This window comes from Nipponia nippon, unplaced genomic scaffold, assembly GCF_047370975.1.
Source record: "Nipponia nippon isolate SJK-2023a ecotype South Korea unplaced genomic scaffold, ASM4737097v1 scaffold_18, whole genome shotgun sequence".
In the NCBI taxonomy this organism is placed as follows: domain Eukaryota; kingdom Metazoa; phylum Chordata; class Aves; order Pelecaniformes; family Threskiornithidae; genus Nipponia; species Nipponia nippon.
This window is the reverse complement of record NW_028262334.1, coordinates 6,568,949-6,592,774: the sequence shown is the minus strand read 5'-3', so window position 1 is coordinate 6,592,774 and position 23,826 is coordinate 6,568,949. Positions and strand designations below refer to the sequence as shown.

Below are 23,826 nucleotides of genomic sequence, written 5' to 3'. Positions count from 1 at the left end.
GTTTCATTTGCTTGTATTTGAGTCAGTGCTATCTTTGTACAGAAATCAATTGTCATTACAACTTTCGTAACAGCCTAACACTAATGAGGATAAGCATGCAGAGCTAATACCAAAGCAGTTAGAAGCTGGGAATTGGCCAACTTATGACTAACTGTGAGATAATTGAGCAGTTGTGCTTAGTTTGATATTTCTTTGTGGTATTGGGAAAATTGGCTAGGAGTGGGAATGTTGAATTTAGCAATACTTAGCAATTAATAAGGCAAACTTGTCCATAAAGACAAACCAAGAAAGTAAAATCTTAGCCTAGGGAAAATGTTAAATGGCTGCTCCTACAAAGATGTGCACAACCAAAATGCTCAGATTATTTGTAAGTGCGGGTATCTCTGCTGCTTCTCACAGTGGTGCCATACCACCTGTGGAAAAAGCACCAAATCTGAACATAAATGAATGCAACAGAATGAACTAAAGCTGTTTCGAAAGTTAATCTGTCTTTATTCTGCTTCTCTTTGCTCTGTGGTAAACACAGAGCAGACATTTCTAGGCAATGCAGGATTTGTTTAGCATAGCACTATGAGTTTTGATGAATACAAACCTGATAAAATCTAGAAGACAAAGGGAAATGAGGCAACTGCTGCATGTGAGGAAGGATGTTTTTCTGTATAAAAATCATAGTATTTAAGAAAAAAAACCTTTCAGACAGGTGTGCTTGATGTAGTTTTGAGAGAACAGTTTGGATGTGGGGTTGGGGGGGAGAACGTGAATGGGGGTTTAACGACTTATGTTACCTAATGTTAAATTTGCTGTGATGCGTTCATGTGGCTTGTATGCAACGTCTGAAAATAACCGTGGCATTCTTCCCGCTGCCGCAGCCGGTGGGTCAGCCCGCGCGCCGCACCGGTGGCTCGGCTCGGCCCTCCCGTCACGGATTCGGACAGCGACTGCCTGCAGGGCTGGGTACTGCTGCTCGCAGCTGCCTCTGGCAAACATGCCAAGTCCTTCTGCCAGTAAAGCACTTAGAAATGAGCGTTTTGGAATAAAAAAGCATTTTATAAGCGCTTGTAACTAGCTTCTGAAGAGCAAAGGTACTTCTGGAGTACAGGTTTTTACAAAGGAAAAGATATAGAAATGGTAAGTAATTACAAAATAATTGTGTTGTAAAGAATGATTGCTTTTATTGGCTACGTTGGAATCCATTTTACTGCAAAGAGGGGGAAAGAAGGATTTTGATGTTAAAGAGCAGTTCTTAGCAAATGGCTAACTTATGGTACAAATAGCTAACGACATATAGCAGACTCTGTGGGTTGGGAAGAAAACAAGGATTATTGTGCATACGAAATCATATTTCCTGTATCGGTACGTGAGAGAGACTGTGAGACTCTGGGGTCAGCCCGTGCTAGTTACTGTCAATTGGAAGTAAACTGAGCTGGACAACAGCTAGAGAATGCGCCAGAATGAATACGGGCTCGACCGAGGCGCCGTTGATGCGACAGCTCACTTCACAGTCCTTTCATGTAATCTTACAGAAAATGGAGAGGCAACTTCAATGCATATTTGACAAAGTTATTTGGTAGTGTTGCACAGAACTGTTAACTTTCTGTAGTTACAAGGTTTTTACTTTTTTGAGTCTGCTATTATATAATCTTCATCAGTGTTTTTAACATTGGGTAAGTGTTAATTTCTGAAATAGGATGTGGAGGCTTGTAGGTGAGAAGGCATACAAGAATTAATGTGTGCATAATAATATTGACAGCTTGTTGTTGTAAAGAAATCTTTGGCTTCTTTTTTAAGCTTCCTCCTCTCCTGAATTGTGATATGAGCATATGGTGAACATCTGTATAGCATCAGAGAATCTATATAGCATCAGAGAATCAGTCAGCTTGGAAGCGATCTCTGCAGGTCATCTAGTGCAACCTCCTGCACAAAGCAGCCTCATCGGTGAGATCAGACCAGGTTCTCAGTGTTCTGCATCGCAGAATGAAACACCTTTCATTTTCCTTAACTGAATCTTTTAAATATTAGTATGAAATTTTTTTTTAAAGAACAAACTTTTTTGTCATAACTGTTCATATAGTAGAACAGTATCTCTTAATATTCTGTGGATTAATGGAGTTATTTTTCTATAGGAATGGGATTTATGTTTTGCCATCTTTCTAGACAGTAAAACTTCATAAACTTTTTATTTGAAAGAGGCATCTATATTTTGAGATTATTTTAGCCAGAGGAAGGAAATCACCTGTAAGAATTTGTAAGATCAGTGAGTAACTGCTACAGCTGTGATTTTTCTTTTTTTTCTTTTTCTTTTTTTTTTTTTTCCTAGCGCTAGGGTTGGATTGCCTAACTCTTATCTCGAACATGGTTAAGTAGTGGATGTCCAAATTGGTGAAGACAGCTTTAAAATCTTAGGTTTCAAAGTGCTTTACAGAAATTCACAACACTATTGTGGAAAACATTGTTTGCACTTTATAGACGTAGGAAATGATTCGGGGAAGAATGTTGAACTGAAAGAACTGGCAGTGACACCTCAGTTTTCTGCAGATTTTGTTCTTTCAATATTAAAACTTTGGATCATGTGTAACCCTTTGCAGTCACGAGTTACATCCACTGCTGTAAATGAGGCCTAAATTTGGTTTGTCATTAAAAGTGACAAAGGATTCCTACAGAGGAAGAGAAACTGCCCTTGCAACCTTGCACTCCAGCATTTGAAGCAGCTTGGGAGTAAGAGAGGCCCTGTCCTGTGGGAGCATAGCGATGCGGGAGTCTTCTCGCAGTAGCTGTAATCCTGCATCAATGATGCCTTCGAAGCAACAAAAGCCTTTACTGTTGCTCCCATTCAATCAGTGGTCTGGCAGAATGCTATTTTGTTTCATAGTTCATCTTCTAAATTTTATGCAATTGGTTTAATCATTTTAATCAGCATTTCTGTCTGCAGGGCTTTTCACAAGGGTTTTCCAGTAGTACCCAGTATGGATCCCTGAGGGACACCACTTGTCACCAGTCTCCATCTGGACATTGAGCCGCTGACCACTGCCCTCTGGATGCCACCACCCAGCCAATTCCTCCTTCACCAAACAGTGCACCCATCAAATCCATCTCTCTCCTATTCAGGGAGAAGGATGCAATGGGATAGACAAAACCATTTCATCTAGAGCTCCCTCAAAACCTTGTACATGTAATGCCATAAATTTCAGCTGGATAGGAACGCTCTCAGAAAAGACAATTCCAATTTTATTCTTCCAGGCCGTTCTCTGGGATTTCTGATTTGAGCACAGCTGGCGATCTGGACCCAAGTCTAGGGAAAAGATCTGATACCTAGCCTGTATTTAGTGTGAGTGATTAAGCTACAGTATCCTCTGTAAAATCAACTTGAAGTACAAAAAAAGATCTCATTCCCAACAGCTGCCATGACAGAAGCAGGTCTCTTGCCTCATTGCTCTGACTTATCCGAGAGCTTTATCTTGAAGTGTAAACTTTGGGTGAGCAGGGGAGTGCTTTGGAGAATGGTACTCTGGAAGCTGTGTTGGGTACTACAGCAGGCCTGCCTGGGCTGACACCTACTGTGCATCTGGTTTTTCTAACTACCTTTTCTCCTAAAGTGTCACAGGCAGCGGCACGGGTACGTGACTGGAACATCCCCTCCCAGCCTCTCATGGTGTTGGGCTCTGGCAGGGTCGCTGCTCAACCCGCAATTCGCCACCCTGTGGAAACGGCTTGTAAATGCGGACATCGCAGATTCGAGGTTTTGGGTTTTTTTTTTCCATGTAGCCTAACTAGCAGTACTTAGCTTCTGACAGTGACTGAAAGACTGGAAAAAGAAGTAAGATCCCTTTCCCCTATACTATTCACTTTTTTTTTTTCCCCCTAAAAGAAAATTACCAATTGTTCTAGGGTTCGGAAACCAATTTCCAAGATGCATTTTTTCTAGTCTTTTTGGTGGTGATTGATTTATGCCTAGCAACGTCTTTAGGATAGGATAATCTTCCGAATTTTGCAGTAATACGATCTATTTAATACTTATTACTTCAATCTTTGTACACCACAACATTGTATCAGGGCACATATCATCAGTTTAGTCACGCATATTTACCTAATGTTAGCTTTCTAGCCTCAAATAATGTCTATATAATGTCCATTAACTTCAATAACTTCAGTATCTCCAGGTTGCCTCTCTGAAGAGGAACCTAGGTGCCCTAAAACTTGCTTCTTTCTTCTAACACCAGCATGAGCTAATCTAAAAAAAAAAAAAAAAAAAAAACACCAAAAAAACAAACAAACAAAAAAAACCCAAAAAAACCAACCACAAACAGAGAGAGAGAGAAAACAAGAAAAAAGTATGCATCTTTGCAAAATGTGTCTCAATTCTCTCTAGGCTTTGTTGTTGCTGCTGATCTCCCTTTTCAAAATTTTAGTAATCACCTTTGTGAAAAATAATTACCTTTTCTCAGTTTCAAATGTTGCTGGTTTGTCTACTGTGCCTTTTCTGTCTAAAGGATTGGATGCTTCCTAACTTGCTCTGCAGACTTGCCATTTTCCTCTTGCTACATAATTTCTTCAATGGACTTTTGGCAAAGGCCTTTTAAAATACCATGAGTTGTACGTATCAGCCTTTTGCAGTGCTACAGGTTGTCTTCGAACCTCACTAGAAAAATATTTGCCACCTTTTCATGCCATGGCTTTAATTACTGGCACTACTCACATAATGCTGTTGAAAAAAGATACTCACTTTTCCAAATGCAGACTTTCTTAGCTATTGAGCCATCTAATTGCAGGTCTTCCCCCCCCCCCCCCCCCCCCCGCCCATTTCTTCTCTTGGTCTTCATCTTTCCTTTTGTTTAGGCTGTTGCTTTTAGAGGCATAGTCTCTTCTATTATCGAATCTACCTCATTGTATTTGTAGTGAAGAAAAATGGCAATACGTATGTTTAGTTAAGGACAGTCATCCATGATATAGGCTAATCTTGGTTCTATCCACGCTGCTGTCAACCATCTTTAGATGGATAAATATAGCTGCTAGCAAATGAATCTAACTGCATCAGAAAGCAATCTGAAGAAAAAAATTACATTAAAAAACCAAACCGCTTTTAACCTTCTGAAAATTTGCAAAGAAACATTTCAAAACATCCTGGGTTTAAATCAGTTCATACAACAAGTACACATTGCATTTCCAGCTCACATGCTTGCTCTGCTTTTGATTTTCCCTTTTGGCAATTTATTCAGAGTAGAGTTAGTGGATGGAATCTCAGAGGAGAATAAAAGCCAGTGTTTTGAGAACTAATGAAGTAATTATCTAAAGCGTTATTTACAATGATTATTTAGAAGATAATGAGACCCTTTAATTATGTTTGTTCTGCATAGCTAGCCTTTCAATAATTCAGGGTGTTGCTGTACAATTTCCTCTATATTCACTTTGCACATTGTTGTTTAGAAAAATGTCACAGCTGTCTGTAATGCACAAATCTGGGCCCTCGTTCTGGGTATCATTTGTCACACGAGAATCACCTGCTCACTTTGGTTGGAGTAGGAGGCTTTTAGGCTCAGGCTTCTTCAATGTGATGTGGAACAAAATAAATTATGGGTGAAATAAAGCTGAGCCTATTAAAGGCTGTTATGTCTTTACAGGAGTACTGCTATAGTATTAACATCTATGCATTAGTCTAGTAATGTTTCTGTTAGCATTTATCTTATTGGAAGTGAAGTTTGACTCACAGTTTATTTTCGTTTTGGGAGTCATGATAGTTTTGCTTCAAACCTAAGTTTTTTAAAAGAGCCTTACTCACTTGTGTATAAGAAATTCAGAGCACCGTTAGCATTTTAGTAGCTAATAAAAATTTCACCGGTATTTTCATACGCATTTGTGAACTTGCTGCTAAAATAGACAATTCTACTTAAGCGCATCATTAGCAATGCCTAAATAGTACGTAGTCCCTGAGGAGATGCATGTTTTGTCACAGCCTAGATCTTCATTTGGTACACCAATGAAGCACTGCTTCATTGACTGCAGCGATGCTGCTCCAGGTTACGGTGGCTGACGATGTAGTCCTTGATGATTAGAAATCTATAAGAAAAACCTTAATCTCAGAGAGGGTCCAAAGGCTTGGAGTTTCTGTTCCAGTGCAGCTGGCCGTTTATTTAGAATCAAATCAACTCCTATAGGAATCTTTCCACTGACTTCAAGAGATGCTGCAAAGGGTGGCTGATCTCCTACCTACCTTCTGTTCCTTTGAGGCAAGTAGACAGCGTGAGGAGGAGTATACTTTAATTTTACTGGAGTATATTTAAAATATGTAACACAGGACCGTTCTAGAATATGGTAGCAGTTAAAAGTTCAAAAGGCTTATTAAGCAATAGAGTTTTGAGTTTCACATGGTTGCTGTGAAATAAAATCTAAAAATAATGCGTTTAAATAGTGGGGAAGACTACAAGTAGTTATGAATAACGAGACAGCTAAGTGAGCTTCTGAAATACCTGTACACGTACAAATGGGCTGCTTCAATCTAGTTTCTCTGCTGGACTTTTTGTCTGCTTAAGGAGGGACTTCTACAGCCTCTCTTATTGAAAAGCACAGCAATACTCCTGTTAGCATCAAAGGTACTTGGCTCAGGCCTACTTGAGAAGTAGACTTAAACCTGTGATTCCCGAGATGAATAATTTGTGCATTAATCTATTGTGCCAGTAAGCACAATTGTAATTTAAATCTGGTAATTTCCCCCAAACATTTTCCTTCTGTTAACCACAGAAAGCACAGCTTTTGCCCTTCTGAAGTGTGTAATACAAGCACAGCATGCAGATGAATGCCAGTAAGGGTATTCACACCATCATTAAAGAAGCAATACAAGCCTTAGCAAACGTGCATCTTCGGTATGAATCTTCTAATTTGTATCCTGTAGACAGCAGCTTTTCAGCCCCAGCTGGACAACCAAGAACACAACAGATAGAGAGCTCTGTGTGGTGCTCATAGGAGCAGTCTCACGCTTCAGGTTGCTTTCTCTCTTCAGCCGAGGCAGGAAGCTTAGACTGAATTCCTCTGTACAAATGTTGCAAGAATAACTTCTCTTAAAGGGAGTTTTAGCTGTCACTTAAATATAAGGGTCATAACCAGTCATATGTGGCTCAGCGGCTTGGTTCCTGACCCATGATTTTAGATAAGGGAAATGATTTCTCTTTTGGAACTGAATCATTGATTCTGTACTGAATTGCTGGAATGTATAGCCATTTTTTTTCCCAGGAAAGAGACGTTGTTTCTTTCTTCTTTTTCAACTTTCAATTTTCCCATGCAGTTTCCATTTCATTTTCGGATATGTTTTCACAATAAAAGAACACTGAATTTCAAAACTCAATGGGTTTTATATTTTTTGCATGTAGTTTGCAGATATACTTTCCTTTCAATCGCTTTTTGATGGATTTTTAGTCTTTTGCAAAATGCTGTTGAAACTAAGCAGTCTATGAATTCCCTGCAGTGAGAGCGAGATACTGGCTTCTCAGCATATAAATGCATCTCATTGGGAGCTGCATATTGTACTCTTTTCACTCTTGAGCTCGCTCTTAATCGAGGAGAAACGTGATGGTCTGTCCGTACAGAGATTTCTCCTGAAATCTGTTTTAGGCTTTTTTATCTCAAATTGGGTCACTGTGCCTGCAGTTCAGAACAAAACAGAAAGGTAGGTGGAAAGCACCATCTCCGTTTGAGGGTAAAACTTGCAGCCATCAGACCACCCCATTCTGAAACTGAAATATCAAGTCTATGTTTTCAGTAGAAATTTACCTTTAATTTTTAAATATGATTAAAGAATACCCCAGAATATGTTGCTAGGTGTTGATGCACAGCATTTTGTTCTGCCTGATATGAATCTTTTAGATTGATGGTCTAAGAAAATGTTCTTTACCCCGTCCCAATTCTGGATGGGAGGAAAACTGCTCCCTTTCTAAAGCTCTACTGAAACTGTAAGATTCACTCCGAGTATCTATGACTGTGCCTTTAGCTGGCACACACTGCCTTGTTGTACGGACATTGTACTCAGCTGTTACAAATAGCAAAGTAAGAACAACACATTAGTACTGGATGTAAAACACTTCACTGCTCCCCATGGGTGGAGAATCCCCGAGTGCCGACAGGAAGGTACTGGCCCTCCAAAAGGAAAGGCACAGTGCTGCTGCTTTTAAGGAGTTTACCTATTGTCTCCCAATATCTACCAAACATTTGGGAGGCTGTCTTCCAAAAGTACTAGTTTCCAATGTTCAAAAGCACTTTGGCTGCTCATCTGCAATAAAACTCCTTAGACGAAAAGGGAAGCTTTGAGCCGTGCTTGTTTCTCCTGTGACTAAATATCTTGGTTGTCTCTTGAAAAGCCCTGGGAGGAGAAAGGGAAAGGCAATTTTCTTTACAGGCGTGTCAGAATACCCACCCAGCATCTCCAAATATTGAATTAAAGATGCAAGACAGGTCATGAATGTTTTGGAAGGGAAGGAGGAAACACAGGCATATAGAAAGGAATGAAGAAATATCCAAGTAATATGTCTATTACCTTGAAGCTGTAACTAGTGAAATGGTGTTGGCTGACTTTATTAAAAGTCAGAAGTCCTGTAAGCCAATTTAGGCTTCTCTCTAGAGAGTTTAAATGCTCTCAAGCCACTTTTCCCTCTATTACAGAAGAAGGCTATCAGTCACATTCTGGATCATGGCTATTCTGTACTGGATTCCCCCAAGGCAAATCAATCATTTTCAAAAGTGGATAAGCCCTTGACTAAAGAACAAGAGGAAGACAAAGTGGTGAGTAACTATTTCCAATCCAGGACATGCCGGAATTTGTCTGAAAACTTGCATGGGGTTTTCTTTTGAGGGGTGGGGGTTATAAGCAATTGTTTAAAATAAGCATACTTTTCAATCTTGCCATTAATAGTTACAGAGGAACTATGTAAAGCCTTGTTAATAAAAAGATTTATATTGTAGGATAGGCATCTAGTATGCAAAATAATTAATTAAAAAAGAAAAATCCTACTATTTGGTAAAGAGCTTAAAAAGTGGAGATTTTTTTTTAAGCAGAAATTATGTGGACGATAAGCACAACCAGAATGCAGCTTCTTTGTGAGCTATAACATCTACGCACCTCCTTTAGCTACAAAGATGGGGTATTTTGGTTATGGTGGGGCTGTTATCATAATGCTAACTCTATCAAAGAAGAGTTGCTCTAGAGCTTGTGAAAATTCTGATAGCAGATAAATTTTGGTGCCCTGAAGTGAGTTGTAGATCCAGTTTTTGAAAACCAAGCTTGTAGTCCCATAAGGTCATGGCTGCTCTTTCAATCTGTCCTTATTTCTTGCACTTCCTTTGAGGAAAAATTTTTATCCCCACAACAAATAATTCATGTTAAGAATTGTAGTTTAGTATGTCTAAACTAGTCGTCTAATCTAAACCCAGCCTAAACTATGTCTAAACCCAGTAGTCTCCTGGATTTGCCACAAGGCATCATAATAATGGTTATACAAACTGATTGCCTGGTCTGTCTTCAAGTATGTTACTCATGTGTGTTATCACCATTCGTGGTGAACTGATGTTATTGTCCCCCATGCATACATTTCTAGGCAGTCATTGTTAAAATAACCGTAGCTCCTTTTCATGTTTGCCGCATAAAAAAGCCTCTGCTTCCTAAGCTGCCTACTAAGTGGTACATTTATTTCAAAATAAATTAATTTGCATGTGTAAAAGGGTACATTTAGTCTACTCCTACAATATAAAGCTATTTCTCACCACGTATTTACACAGTTCCTCAATAGTTACTGATGGCAAGATTTAAAAAAAAGTTCACCTAAAATTAGGTTCAGAACCATTATAAGAACTATAGCAAGTTTCTACAAAAGGCTTTCAAAGTGCTTAGCAGCATGTTGCGTGATCGGCATTTCTGCAACGAAGCTGGATAGTTCTGAAATGACGTTGGATAGTTGACAGCCTATGTATGTATTTAGGAAGCTAATTTTAGGTTACAGTAATCTTGCCCTGTGCCTGACGACTTGATCCACCACGGAGAGTCACCCACTCTGGCTGCCAGGGCACGCTGGGAGAAAAGCTCTGATGTTCTGCTCAGACCCAAAGCGTGACAGCTGGGCACACTTGCGCTCACTTGATTTGAAGCTATTTATAAGGCTTTTGTCAGAGTTCCCATTTATATAGTTTCCCCTAGTGTATTTTTGGGTCTGATTTTCCTTCCAATACGAGGCAAATAAAACCATGGAACAAATCAGTCTCAGAAAGAAAACAGATAAAATCACAGGACGATAAAATTTAGCAAGGGTTGGAACGTGTTTTTAATTACAGCTGATATGTTATTGTTTTTCAATCCCTAGAAATAACTGTAAACTTCAAGTGAATTTGAAGAAAATAAAGGCAAAGGCTCTATGTTTCCCTGTAATCCAACTGGATTCATATATCCATATACAAGAGCTGGTTTTAGGTGATATATTTGCTGTCTACATTTTTTCTCATCTGAGTTGGTTCGTTGCTAAGCTATAGGCAAGCATGTGCTATGCAGAATGACTCACAGACTTGTAGGCCAGGATGCTTTTCTTGGTTTTCCATTGAGCATTTTTTTTATCCTACACAGATATAAATAAGTGCCCTTGTTGACTTCCCTATCGTTTAGTACTAGGAAAATAAATCTGAAATTATTTTAATTGCATTAAATTATGTTTTCTGTGATTAAAGGGGAACTGTTTCATTACCATCTGTTATAACCTTAAAAGTTCTGTGCTTACATACTGATACATGTAGCGCCACAACACAATATAGTAACATATAGAAGAAAAATTAATACTGAACTGTAAAACAGTGGTTATTTAAAGAAAAAAATGAATATGCATGTAATGTTCTTATTTAAATGAATGATTTTATTGCAGCTTGAGAGAAAGCTGACGGCTTTAGGAGGAGGCAGTGAGGTTTAACAAACCTTACTGGTTTGGAAATGATAGCTTGGAAGGGAAAATGGTTTTCCTATTTCTTTCTCTACTCTTGGGAGGTGAGACAGGCTATAGGAACAGAAAGAGGAAAAGAAAGTGTGAGCAAGCCTGGGAAATAGAAGGTCCCTTTGAGCAAGCCTTCGCTTTTGTTTTTGCTAGGGGTGGTAGTCTATGGCGTGAGTGCCAACTGTTGCTGCTGGGAAGATTGCTCCTGTTAGCATTGGCAGTATCTCCCTTCTGCCCTCGCCATCACCAGTTGCAATGAGCTGTGCTGACTTTACACCTGGGGCCAGCTCAGGTTCCAGCCAAGAGCTCATTCAGTTTTATTTCTATTTTAATCAGGTTTTATTATCCAGGTACAGTGGTGAACTAAAGAAAAGGTATTCATACTTGTCTGCTGTACCAACCGGGATTATATAGATGATCTTATTCAGGGTCTTTTTTTGCGCGCTTTTTTTTTTAAAATGTCTAATTGACATCAAAACACTTTGGATGATTATTTCACATGTAGTAAGTTTCTTTGCATATAGCCCCCCTGCTCTTCCCTCTCCAGTATGTTTGCATTTGTTGTGTAAATTTGCTACTGTTCCAGTTTCAGTGTCTTCTTTAAATGCAGTAGGTTCCCACCAGTGGAACATCAGATGAAAACAGGAAGAATTCAGAGAATATGAAGGAGAGGATGTAGTTCTAATTTTTCAGAAAAGACTTCCGGATTCCTCCCAAGCATCCTGGCCTACAGCAGAAATCATCACAGTTAAAACAGTGGCAGATGGTTGGTGTTTGTAGTACGACCAGTTCTAATGACCACCTTTGGTTCACAGTGACTGCAGAACAGCTACGTAAAAGGTTTCTTTTCATTTCCCAGCAGCTATCTGCTTTATTAGAACCAATTCACTTTTTCTTCCTATTTGGTTTGTTTTGTTGCTTTTTCCTTCTACCATCCTCTCCTGGTGGGTAATTAGATAATTTTGAGGGCCGATTAGAGAAAAGAATAGACTCTAAACTTCCTTTTCTGAATACATCTTCTTGCTTGGTATTGCAAGATTCAACTTTTCTCAAATATGAAATCCACACCTCAAATGGTACAAAACGCCAAGTCATGCTGGCCAGATAGAGACAGCCTGACTCACCATCAGCAGAGAAAGGATGAAAATAAGGGTAGTGATGTTTGGAAAAAACAGAGATCTCGGTCACTTTGTTTACACTCTGGGAGCGGTCTTGGTTATCCAAGATTAAATGTTATGTAAAGTAAAAAAAAAACAGCTGCTTTGCTGGTACTTATAGACAGCACACAGAGTGAGAGACAACTGGAAAGTCCATTATGAAATTTCCCTTAAACGTCCATGAACAGAGGAAAGGGGGATCAACCTTCCTAAAAGAAAAAGTATGGAACTACCTTGAACTGAGCAATATGGTATGAGGCCAATTCCCTAGCTGCTTTGTGTTGTTTATTTAGGTTTGTAAGTTCTAGGAGACCAAGACTGTCTTACATTGAACGTAGCATACTGTAAAGTTGACATCTGATTTCAGCAATGCCTTGAAATTTAAAAAAAGAATCAATGCTGAAATCTCTAGTACACTTAAAATAATACTGCCTGTTTATTCTGTACTCTGTCATTCTGTGTTGGGTAACAGCAGAAGGAACAAAGGTCCCTCTTTGTGCGCTTCTTTATCCCACTTAATTCCAGGGATGTAGCAGAAAGTGCCCTCTTTCGACTGAATAATCTGATGAAGCAGTGCCATTTACCATTTAACTACATGCTACTTATATCCCTGCTGTTTTACCCATCTTCCACATAAACCCAGTATGAGATTCTTCCCGAGATTGACAGAGACAAAATGCCATACAATGAACAAATTGCTCCTAATAATATTACTTATTTGGATTGCAGTGGTACGTAGTCTCCCATTCCGCAGCATTACCACAATTTACACCATGCTAAGCACTGCACAGACGTGGGACTAGTAACTGGGCTCTGCCACAGAGATATTGTGTCCTCTGCTGTTGACCGAATGCCACATCGAATTTGTTCCATTAGCCCTCTTGAGCTTCAAGTCTGTACTTTAAAACTTGTGCTTTACCATGCAAGAACAAATTGATTTAAGACCAACAGAATCACTAAGACATTTTAGATGTGCTGTAATATATTTTAATGAGTTATTGATGAATTTTGTTCCACAGTCCAAAAAGGGCAACAAGAAAGCAAAACAAACATCTCCACACTGCAGATCTGAGGGCAGAAGCAAACAGAAAAGTAGCTCAATAAATGTTAACAGCAGCAAGGTGAGTGTTGCACGCTCTAAAATCTTCCAGTGGCTTTACTGCCAATTGCTGAAACAGCTGTCACGGCATTGACATGAATCAGAGGTGACTGCATGTCGAGTGAAACGACCGTCTGCACCCTCCCTGGCACTCTTGAGATTTATCTCACGTTTTGCTTCCCTGATCTGTATGGTTTGGTTTTATGGTCCAGCACAAATTACTTAACTCTTTGCAGTTTTAGGAGTTATGCTATGAATGTTGACCAGTTACAGGACTACACCACTATATATATATATTTTTTTTTTACTCTTCTAATTACAGTTATTTACTGCTTTCATTACACGCTGATGTTAAATTCCTTTTGTCATGATTCCAGCATATTAGTTTGCACACGAGGCTTGTGAAAAGAGGGGGATCAACACCTTTCCAAAAAGCACCGAGTCTGAGATTGGCATAGAAAAAGGAAGGGGTGAGGATAACCTGAGGGTGCCCTTGGGATGGAGGCACAACACCCTGTTTATCTACAGAGAAACTGCTTTTCCAATGACACCGGGGGGCATTAGTGATAGGGAACTTTTATCTGATGTTTACTCTTGATTCATCTTTTCTATTCACTAATGGATTCGCTCTCCAGAGCTTTCAATGCTTCTCCCTTCAAGTAGATACAAACACGATAAAAATTGCTTTAAAAAAAATCAATAAACACTTAAGTGTTTGGCAACTCTCAGATTTTTACTGTATCATTTACTCAACAGTTCAATGCTTAATAGAAGAAACTTGCCTGTTAAATATTCATGTGCAGATTTAGCAGATATAACACACCACACTTTGATTCAGTTTTTCTAGCTCTTTTCATTCATGACAAAATTAATTGCTTCAGAGCATGGAAATGGCATTTGCTGGAGAGTAACACCTGATTTACTTGTTCGAGGTCAGTGTCAGGATCTATTTGTAAGAATCTGCCAGTATCCCAGTTTGCGGCAGTGAAGTTTTCATCATTCAAAATTTGGAGCCTTTTTGGCTTTAAAAATGAAAGGTCAGTTCAAGTTGACCGAGTTTACACAGCTGTATCTCATCTATGTTGTGTACTGCCTCCCTCACCCTGAGAGACTGGTTGCTGTGCTGGGTATATATTCATATATATATATATTCATCTCCTATATATATAAGTATATGCAGAATGCTGACCACTTCAGCAGAGGTTATCCTCTGAGGATTATTGTTGGACTATATTTTACATGCATGTAGTGGGCGCCCGTGCCCAGCCGCCGGCGGCGGGGGCCTGCAGGGGCCTCTGTGAGGAGAGGCCGGGCGGGGCTGCCCCGCGCCGGACACGGCCGGTTCCCGCCCTTTCCGCGGCCCCACCGCAGGGCGCAGCGGAGCCCCTCAGCGAGGCTGGCGGCGCCTCTGGGAAAACGCCTTTAAGAAAGGGCGAAACCTGCGCGGAGTGAGGAAAAAAGTGCGAGAAACGGCCTTACCGGCACCCGGGTCCGAGCAGCGGGAGGAGGAGGAGGAGGTGGTGGTGCAGTCCTGAGGCGGAGTCCCCTGCGGCCATGATGGAGAGGCCACGGGGGGCGGGTGACCACGCTGTGGCTCGTGCCAGAGCAGATTTTTCCAGAAGGGGAAGGCAGAGCAGCTGGGAATGAAGGTTTGAAGTTCAGCCTGGGAAAGGCGGGGGGAGAAGATGGTAGTTTAGTTTTTGTCTTTGTTTCTCGCTACCCAAACCTATTTTTATTGGCAATAAATTAAATTCATTTTCCCCAAGTCGAGTCTGTTTTGCCTGAGACGGTAAATGGTGAGTGATTTCCCTGTCTTATCTCAACCCACGACCTTTCTCATCTTACTGTCTCTCCCCAACCTGTTGAGGAGGGAGAGTGGAAAAGCGGCTGGATGGGCATCTGGCAAGGTAAATACATCACACTGCAGTAGAAAGAATTAATGTAAGCGTTTGAAAAATCCAACTTAAAATATATAATTTGACAGCTATAGCAGTATTTCAGGTTGCTGTTAAAATACGAGTATCTGCTGATATGACTCGCTTGGGGACTTATTTACATTTTTATGAAATACTTATATCTTTCAGGTTGTTTAATATTTGAGAAATTATCTTTTCTCTTTTTTCTTAAATATGGTGTCCCACTGCTTCTGTAAATGTTAGTCTTCCAATGCCTGAATTATAAGAGCTGTTGGAAGACACTTTAAGATTGGGTTATCTCAGAGCAAATTTTGATCCTGCTGAACTAATTCAAAGTTCATGGATTTTTGTTCAGTATATTACAAGCGTAAATAATATTAAAAGTTAATATTAATTTTTTTCTTGAGTATTCACCAAGTTTGGGTATGTTTGTATTGGTGATGTGTGTCTGGCAAAGTTATGTTTACAAGGTTCACATTAAGTGACCTGAAATCTGGACTTCACACCTCTCTTTTTTTTATTTTTCACACTTCCAATACAAAAAAAAAAAAAAGTTGGTAAAATGCTGTTAGGTACAGTTATTCTTTGGTAATACTACTTCAGACAGATGTCCTCTTAGAGGTTTCCAATGGTTACTACTTAAAAATTAAAAGAATCCTATTTTTTTAGTTAGTTGAATATTAGTGTTTGCCATTTTACATGTAAAATATGGCTTGTAATGTTCACTGTAGTTTTATGACTTCGATTACTCAGGCTGCTAAACCACTGTATCACACCACCATGCAAGGATGCCCCAGCTATGCCCTTGGTGGGACTGGAGGGACTGGGCAGGGCTGGGGTTTTGGGTGAGCTTCATTGAGCTTCAACACCGAGGAGGAGCCATGGCGTGGGCTGGCTGAGCAACCACTGAGAGAAATGGAGTTCCTCACTCTGAAACTGTAGTTCAGATCAGTTGAAAGTTCAATTTTGTTTTTTCACCTGTGATCAGTGTCTGGGCCTTTATCAAAATGTGGGTTTGAGAAATATGACACTGAGTGTGTTTCTTTCTTTAGCCCAAATGGGGGGGGGGGGGAACCAAACAGAAAAACCAGCAAAACTTGCATAAGGAAAATAAGAAAACATACTTTATAGACTTCGGGGTTTGCACATCACAGAATAGTGAACTGAGCTGTCCTCTCTAAAATGAGGTGTGAAATACAAGAACAAAATTTAAGCAAAGTGATAACCAAAAGAATGTTTAACTCTGCTATAAGTAAAATCCTACACAATCTTAAATTATAATGCCAGTTTTCAACCAATAATATTCTATCTGAATATGACACCAATTGGGGCAAGTTATTATTTCTGTATTAAAGTTACACCAAGCTGGTCTCGCACATAAACTGTGTTGAAACATTAGTAACTTGTTCAAATGATGTACTGGTTGTAAGTGGCTGGAAGTGGTATTCTTGCAAGCATGTCATAAGAAGTTAGCTTTTTTTGTCTCCTGACTGAGCTTAATTGTAAAATGAAAGAGCTTCAAATGGGTCTGCCTTTGTATATTAATTGTTGAGTGCATAGAATTAACATAGAGGACCCTATGGTTTTTGGCAGGTTTTACTCAGTGATAATGGATTTTGAGAAAGGTGGCTAAATGTTACAAAAATTGGGATCTGGATAGCTGATAGGGGTGCCGAACAGCTTAATTTCCTGCACAGAATAATACTTTTTGTGCATTTTCCATATAGAGAGATATCTAGACTATTTTGGTTAAAAAAAAGCCAGAAGAAATAGATTCAGTGAAGGGAAATTTCTGTTACAATCATTCTGACTTGTAGGAATGCCTTTTGTTTTAGCAAAACGTCTGTGTATTCAGCAGTAGAACTTCTGTGAATGTCTGGAGGCCTGTGAGGCTCTTACACTGAAGCACTTAATATCTGTTTGTTTTAAGAGTACAGATGGAGCCTCCTAATCAAAACTAAATTTATTACATGGCGCTGAGTATTATCTTGTCAAATCAACCTGTGTCACTGGGCTAGGTTCTCATACTGTTGCTGAAGTGGTATACTGTCTTACTGCACAAGAGAGCCCATTGAGACAAGGCAAGGAGTAAGATAATTACTGGGTGTAAAGCAAGAAGACTTGGGACATAGAGCTGTGGACTGCCTGGTCTCAGAAGGGAGCTTCCGTTTCTTCCACCACTCTCACACAGTAAGTTTGACTGCATAACAGCTGATTCCCAGTGAAGGGTTTGCAGCGTGGTCAAACATGCCTTTTGGAATACAGCATCTCAGATGTAGCTGGAGCACAGCTTCCAAGTGACATGCACGTTCAGCAGCAAGGATGACTACTTAATTAGCTGTGTGATACAATGCTGAGCAAAGGACCAGAAGTACTGGCTGAGCAGCAGCACTATGTTGCCATCAAGTGGTAAATACTTTGATATCTATATAGTTCAGAGTGATCATGGCTGGCTGGCATCCACTGAATGAAGAAAAACATACATGAAAAGGAATTGTCTGCTTTTCATTTCTTTGTGTTATCCCTATCTCTTCACTGCTGATTGATCAAGTGAGATTGTCTCTTGCTCACTTACTGTTTGAATGAAGGATCTGAAGATTTTCAAATAATGCACTTATGGTATGACTTTTGAAAGAATTTGAATTATACTCTTTCCCTCAGACACAGCTTTAGCAAAAAACACATTAAAAATGTATTTTCTCTTTACCAGGATGTCAATCCTTCAACTTCATTGACATTGTCATCCAATAACACCGCTGTCATCACAAAAACAATTACCGGAACACTTCCTTTAAAGCAGAAAATGCAGTTTGTCAATGTTAAGGCGCAGCGTCTGCAAAATATCAACAAACAATCCAAAAGTATAAAAGATCTGGAGATCCAACTGCTGCAATTGGAGTGCGAAGAACTCAAAAATCAGCTAGGATGCCTGAGGGTAGGTAAAAATCCAGTTCTGTTCTTAATATCTTAACTATGCTGGTAAACAGTTAAATTGAAAATAGTTTATTCATAGAGGTGTTAAAACCAAGTAGAAAAAAAAAATGTTTTTCTGTTCAGTTTTCATCCAAACAGATAGCTTATTGATATCAAATATTTTGTAAATTATCATGTCTAGAAGAGAGTTTGGGTCTGAATTCACAATATGTCTGGTTTAGCTTCAAGTTAAGACTTTCACTAAGGATATAAACTTGTACTTTGGATTACTGAGTGGCATTCCTATCCTTTTTAATTACCAGCATCAAACCCTTCTCAGCATTGTCTTCTAATTTTGTGCCCTACCAGCAGCATCTCCGAGCCCTTTGTTACAGCATCGTATCGTGTAAGAGGACTTCTAGTTCCCAAAGGCTGGAATTGCCCATGTTGTTTTCTACCTCAACCTAACCTGGCTTGATTAATAGCCAGAGGAATTTTACTAAGCATGAAGCGTTAGAGTACTCGAAGTGAGGATGTTGTGCTGCTGATGCTATGAGGAGACATCTTGCTTTTTAGGTGTCAGAGGATTATTAAATTAAGAACAAGGCTATAGCAGATGTTCTTGTTTAGCTAGAAATTCAGCTATGACGAATCGTATGTTACTATCACCATATATTTGAGAAAACAGAAATTGAAAATTTCCTGTCATGCAGGAAGGGCTGATGGGGCAGAAGCCAGGCGACACAGAGGAGTTACTGAAACAATCTCAGAAAGAGCTGTTGTGGCTTCAGAGGCAGCTGTCCTTCATCTCCACAGGAGGCCCTGTGTGTGTTTTGGCAGCTAGCAAGGTGAGCTCCTTTGTTATTTTTTCAGGCTACCTCGTTGTATAAAGTGGAATTAGGAAGGGAAGGGTTTATCATCATTTTGGCTTGTTTTATTGAAACAACGCACTGCAAGATTTCTTTTTCATACGAAGGGTACTAAGAGGAAGATTCATCTTGTAGGATGTATTTTAAATAATTGTTTCATGTAATTCAGAAATACTGGAAAGAACATTAAATCCATTATGGCCTGTGAAAGGTTACATAGTTAAAATGGCATTTCATGGAGCCCTATTGTATATGGAAAGATGTCTCATGTTTTATCTCTTTTTCTAAAGAAAACTATCTGTCAGAAGGTAGGATCATTATATTGGGATTGTTATTCTGGGGGGATTTCTTGGCCTGGCATACAGAATGGTAATTCCCTTTTTTCTCTCAGCAGCACTGTTATATATGCATTCCTAGTTACCAGCAGCCCATCGTCAGCATAGCTGCATCCAGCCCTGAATGAGCAAAAATTACTATCAAGCTATATCGTACTTGATGCTGATATTTGGCCTTATTTTAGGTATTAAGAAAAATTTCTTCACTGAAAGGGCTGTCAGGCCCTGGCACAGGCTGCCCAGGGAGGTGGTTGAGTCCCCATCCCTGGAGGTATTTAAAAGCCGTGTAGATGTGGTGCTTAGGGACATGGTTTAGTGGTGGACTTGGCAGTGCTGGGTTAACGGTTGGACTCGATGATCTTAAGGGTCTTTTCCAATGTAAATAATTCTGTGATTCTGTGAATTAATAATAAACTGTTTATGTTAACAGTGTCCTAACATCTTACGGTTCCAGTAAAATGTGAGTTCTCATCTGCTGTGGCATAACAAGTTGAATATGTCAAGTTTTGATGACTCGAGTTTCTAAACGTTTACTTGAGATAAAGAATATGTTTTAAAATCTTCATAGCAGTAAATTTGTAATAGTTTAAAAAAATTAGTTGCTATTTTACTTTCAGAGTGACTTCATTTAATTTAGTCATATATTTTTTCATATTTTTAAAACAAGATTTCCAGAAGCTTTAGGATAATTGACATATTTTATACAGAGATATACCCACACACCCCCATGTACAGATATACATGTTTTAAATCCAGCTACGAAAAGGAATGAGAAGAGTTGGTTTGGTTCCGTGTAATGCACTAATAATGCTGTTTTACAGTGATCTGCTTATTTTCAAGTCTGAAGTTAGCTTAGCAAATATTTGTTTTGTTTGTACAAATGCACATAAAGCAATAGATATGTTCATCTAGTCTCCAGCCTAGACAAGATAGATTTCCAAAATGTGTCACCTGGAATCTTCTGGTATCACTTTGTGTCATATGCTGCAGATCTGTATTTGTTGCTGAAGCACAGTATGATAAGTGCTGATATAGTCATAGTCAGAAGGAACATTTGGATTTGAAGCTCATATGTAGCTCAACTGAGAAAAAAACCCTCTAACTTGCCAAAATTAGAGTTTTTAAAAAAAAACAAAAAACAAAACAATTTATGCCACAAACGGGTTATAAAAGTAAGAGTGCACTTGCCTGATGATCAAAACCATAATCTAATCTGGGAAGGAACATATGATCCTGAGTAGGAACAGGTTTTCTCCGAAAATACCAGAGTTTTGTTGTTCCCGCTACAGTCATGAGTAATCTCAGGGAAGGTCATTTGGGGCTGAGATTTGCACAAAAGAGTGGTCCTGGATACCCTATTTTTAGATGTTGGACTTTCCATTCAGAAAACTGTAGTCTTTCTAGAATGTGCCAAGGTAGACCTTCAGGGAAGAAAGCACACATTGTCTATAACCCTTTTCCTCTTTGTTTTTTGTTTTTTTTTTAAATTTTTTTCAATATCACAGAACCAAGGATCAGATTTTTAGCTGTTTCATTCGTATAATGAGGGACAGATTTTTGAGCAGCAGTCAGTTACTTTGAAGATCACAGTGTGATACTCTGCACCATACTTTAATTTTAAACCTCTGAAGAGAAATGCTTTTCATCCAAGTGAGAGTGGCGGTACTCAATGTTGCTGGAAGCTCTGGGCGTAATGAGCTTAGTAAGGCGCTCCAATAGATTGATGCTTGGGAACTGGAATATCCAGAAAGACAGGCAATGCCGTTTTGGAAGGATTCCTTAGCTGGTTAGTAAACATCGTGGTTCAAGGTTAAAATTTATCATGGACTGGAAATCCAGATAAGACAAAACTTGAGAAAGAGACCATCTGACGAGTCCCTCTTCCATGGCTCATAATACCTTCCAGTGAAGCATCTGATGCTGACAGTTCCTGGAGATCAGGGTACTCCCCATGCATTTCAACTTCATAAAGAAGTATTAGGCTTTGGGGGAAATCTGGCTCCTTTTGTTAATGCCTAACTCTTCTGAAAATTCTCCTCCTCTTCCTCATTATGCCTGTTAGTAAAACTGTGGGGGAGAGCACTGAAAAGGAACTGTAAATTAATACAGCCTGTTTCAGTTGCATGGACACTTAATTTTGGGGATAAAGGGGAGACATTATTAAATGGAGAGTTGTATTTCTGCAGATACTTTAACAGAATTCAAAAAAAATAGTGCCTTGACAGTGCAATATTTCCTTCCTCTGTTTAATACTGAAAGGAAAATAGAGAAGTTCCACTCAACATAACTTCATATGTTTTCTTGATAATTTAACATTCATTAGCCTTGAGAATTCAGTTACATTATAGTGAACGCACTCCCAAAGTGGTCAGATTCTGTGAGGCAGATCATCTCTGCTGGGGGGGGGGGGGGGGAGAGAGAGAGAGAAAAAGGGGGGGAAAAAAGATTAAAGCTAGATTTAAAAAAAAAAAACATTTATTTAAAATCTTTCCCTGTATCCCCTTATAGTGTCTCCCTCTAGTTGCTGGGTCATTGCATACTTAGAAGTTTTGTGTGAATATATTGTATACAGTTTTCTTGAGAAGGGGAAAGACGGAATGGTTAGGATGCTCCAGGTAATCTGTCTTAATACCCTTCTGCATTTGAGTTTCTAAGCCTTCCATTGGCAGGCTTGGGAGTGAAAAAAAAATTGCAGCTCACATTTACAGTTCATTGGTTCGTGCCAGTAGGCCACAGATGACCTACTGAGAAGATCCTGTGATAGCATTACTTGGAGGTAAAATAAAATCTCCCAACACCCGCCTCCCCCCTTGCCCCCCCCACTGAAACACACCCTTGCTGCGATCCCACTTGCTGCTTGTCAGCTCCTGTCCGTGCTCCCTGCTGCTGTGTCGGGGTTAATACTATGTGAAAGAGAAACTGGCAAATAGGGAAAGCCATCTTTGTGTGCGTATGTGTGTGCGAGCACTGCTGTTTCATAGGCTCTGGCAGCTGCTGCATGGCCGATGATGCTTGCTCTCTCTTTTTCACCCTGCCTCCCTGCAGACAACTAATGAATCATTTCTAGCCTGAATACTAGCAGTGCAAACACACCAATGCTGCTGCTGCCGACGCTGCCGCCTTTCTCTACAAGGTTGTAATTTGACACAGTAGACTGCAGTTCTCTCTCGGCAATGATCTTGCTGAACATCGGAAGCTCTTGATTTGAAGGTATGCTGAGATTTCACCCTTTCTAAAAATAGCTATTTCTGTTAAATGCTTTACAGGCCAAATGAGGGTGGGAGGGCTGAAGATTTGGAGGGGAGTGTGTGGGAGAATTCTCTTTTTAGTTAGCAGTAATGCAGCAGTAACTCTTATCGGAGGCAGACAAACTTTATTATTCTGCTGCAATTTGATGATGCCCTTCACTGGATCTTTTCTTCTAGGTGCTGCTTAGAATAATAAAATGTATTAGTATCGTGCACGAGCACTAGGTAAAGGGATTAAACTCTTGCTAGATTATTCCATCCTCCCTCCTATTGATGTTTAATCTGATGTCATTTTCCAGTCACTTTTAAGGTTTCCAACAAAATAAATACTGTATTGACAGGTTTGATGGTGCCATGTTTCTTCTCTGTATTAGTGTCTGAGGGCAAAGTTAGTAATTATACTGGCTAGCAGCTCCCCCCGAAGCCCCCAGGCACGCTGCACGTTCACAGTATCTTTTTGCTTTGCGGATGTATATTGTCATGTCATGGCAAAGTCATCAATGTGACTACTCTTCTGTACAGATACTGTTAATGAAATTATATGTGGTATTTGTCTGGCATCTAATGCTAAATTAGACCAACTGCAAGTAAATATGTCATCCTTTTTTGGTAGAAGGGAGAGATCTTCTGCATCTCTCTCTCTCTCTCTCTCTGGACACACTATACATAGCAGTATTTGTGGGGTGTATGTTATGTATATGAGTATGTAGAACAGAATAATAACATTTTTTTATAGTATATGCATATAAATACCAGTTAATTAGTTAGCACGTACCAGTATGCTGTGGTCAGTATTATAGGGGATACTGCAGGTTTTTCTATTAACCTCTTTTCAAAATTGGCTATTGCCTATAGCGTTGGGCAGAGAAGGTATGCCTTTCCAAGAGTGATGTGACGGTTGACATTACAGTTGTACATGGTCTTAGTACAATTTTAACTGAGGAAAATGTAAGTGCATATGAAGGCTTTGGTTTTTCTTTTTAAGCTACTGCTGTCTGTTATTTTAGTGGCAAAACACTGATGGGGCTTTTTTGTCCAGTGCAGGTAGTGATGCAGAGTTTATATATAAAATAACTCAGCAGAATAACTTATTAATGAGTCTTGTCACTGCATCTAGGAGATACAGCATCTGCTCCTTAAGCGATTGGATATATTTTGAAGAAATACCTAAAACCAAAGCCATTGATCTTAACATTAAGAATTGCACCAAGTATGCTGAGACAGGGAAAGAATACTGTGATTGCCGTTATCAAAATACAAATAAGGACTATTGCTTAGCAAGACAGAAGAGCTTCCTTAAGAAAACAGCATGAAATATTAAAACACAGACCAAGCAGTAC

General features: G+C 39.5%; 1 protein-coding gene across 1 annotated transcript in view; it reads left to right on the top strand.

The window, feature by feature from the left end:
• The first annotated feature begins 8,079 nt into the window (after nucleotides 1-8,079).
• LOC148056080 (uncharacterized) overlaps nucleotides 8,080-23,826 on the top strand; it is a 49,221-nt gene continuing 33,474 nt past the window's right edge. Inside the window, exons 1-6 of the mRNA XM_087754998.1 lie at nucleotides 8,080-8,112; nucleotides 8,644-8,763; nucleotides 13,126-13,227; nucleotides 17,832-18,056; nucleotides 18,748-18,882; nucleotides 22,284-22,448. Of these exons, the coding sequence (XP_087611124.1) occupies nucleotides 8,080-8,112; nucleotides 8,644-8,763; nucleotides 13,126-13,227; nucleotides 17,832-18,056; nucleotides 18,748-18,882; nucleotides 22,284-22,310 (642 nt within the window). The 3' untranslated portion in view covers nucleotides 22,311-22,448. The remainder of the gene's footprint in view (nucleotides 8,113-8,643; nucleotides 8,764-13,125; nucleotides 13,228-17,831; nucleotides 18,057-18,747; nucleotides 18,883-22,283; nucleotides 22,449-23,826) is intronic.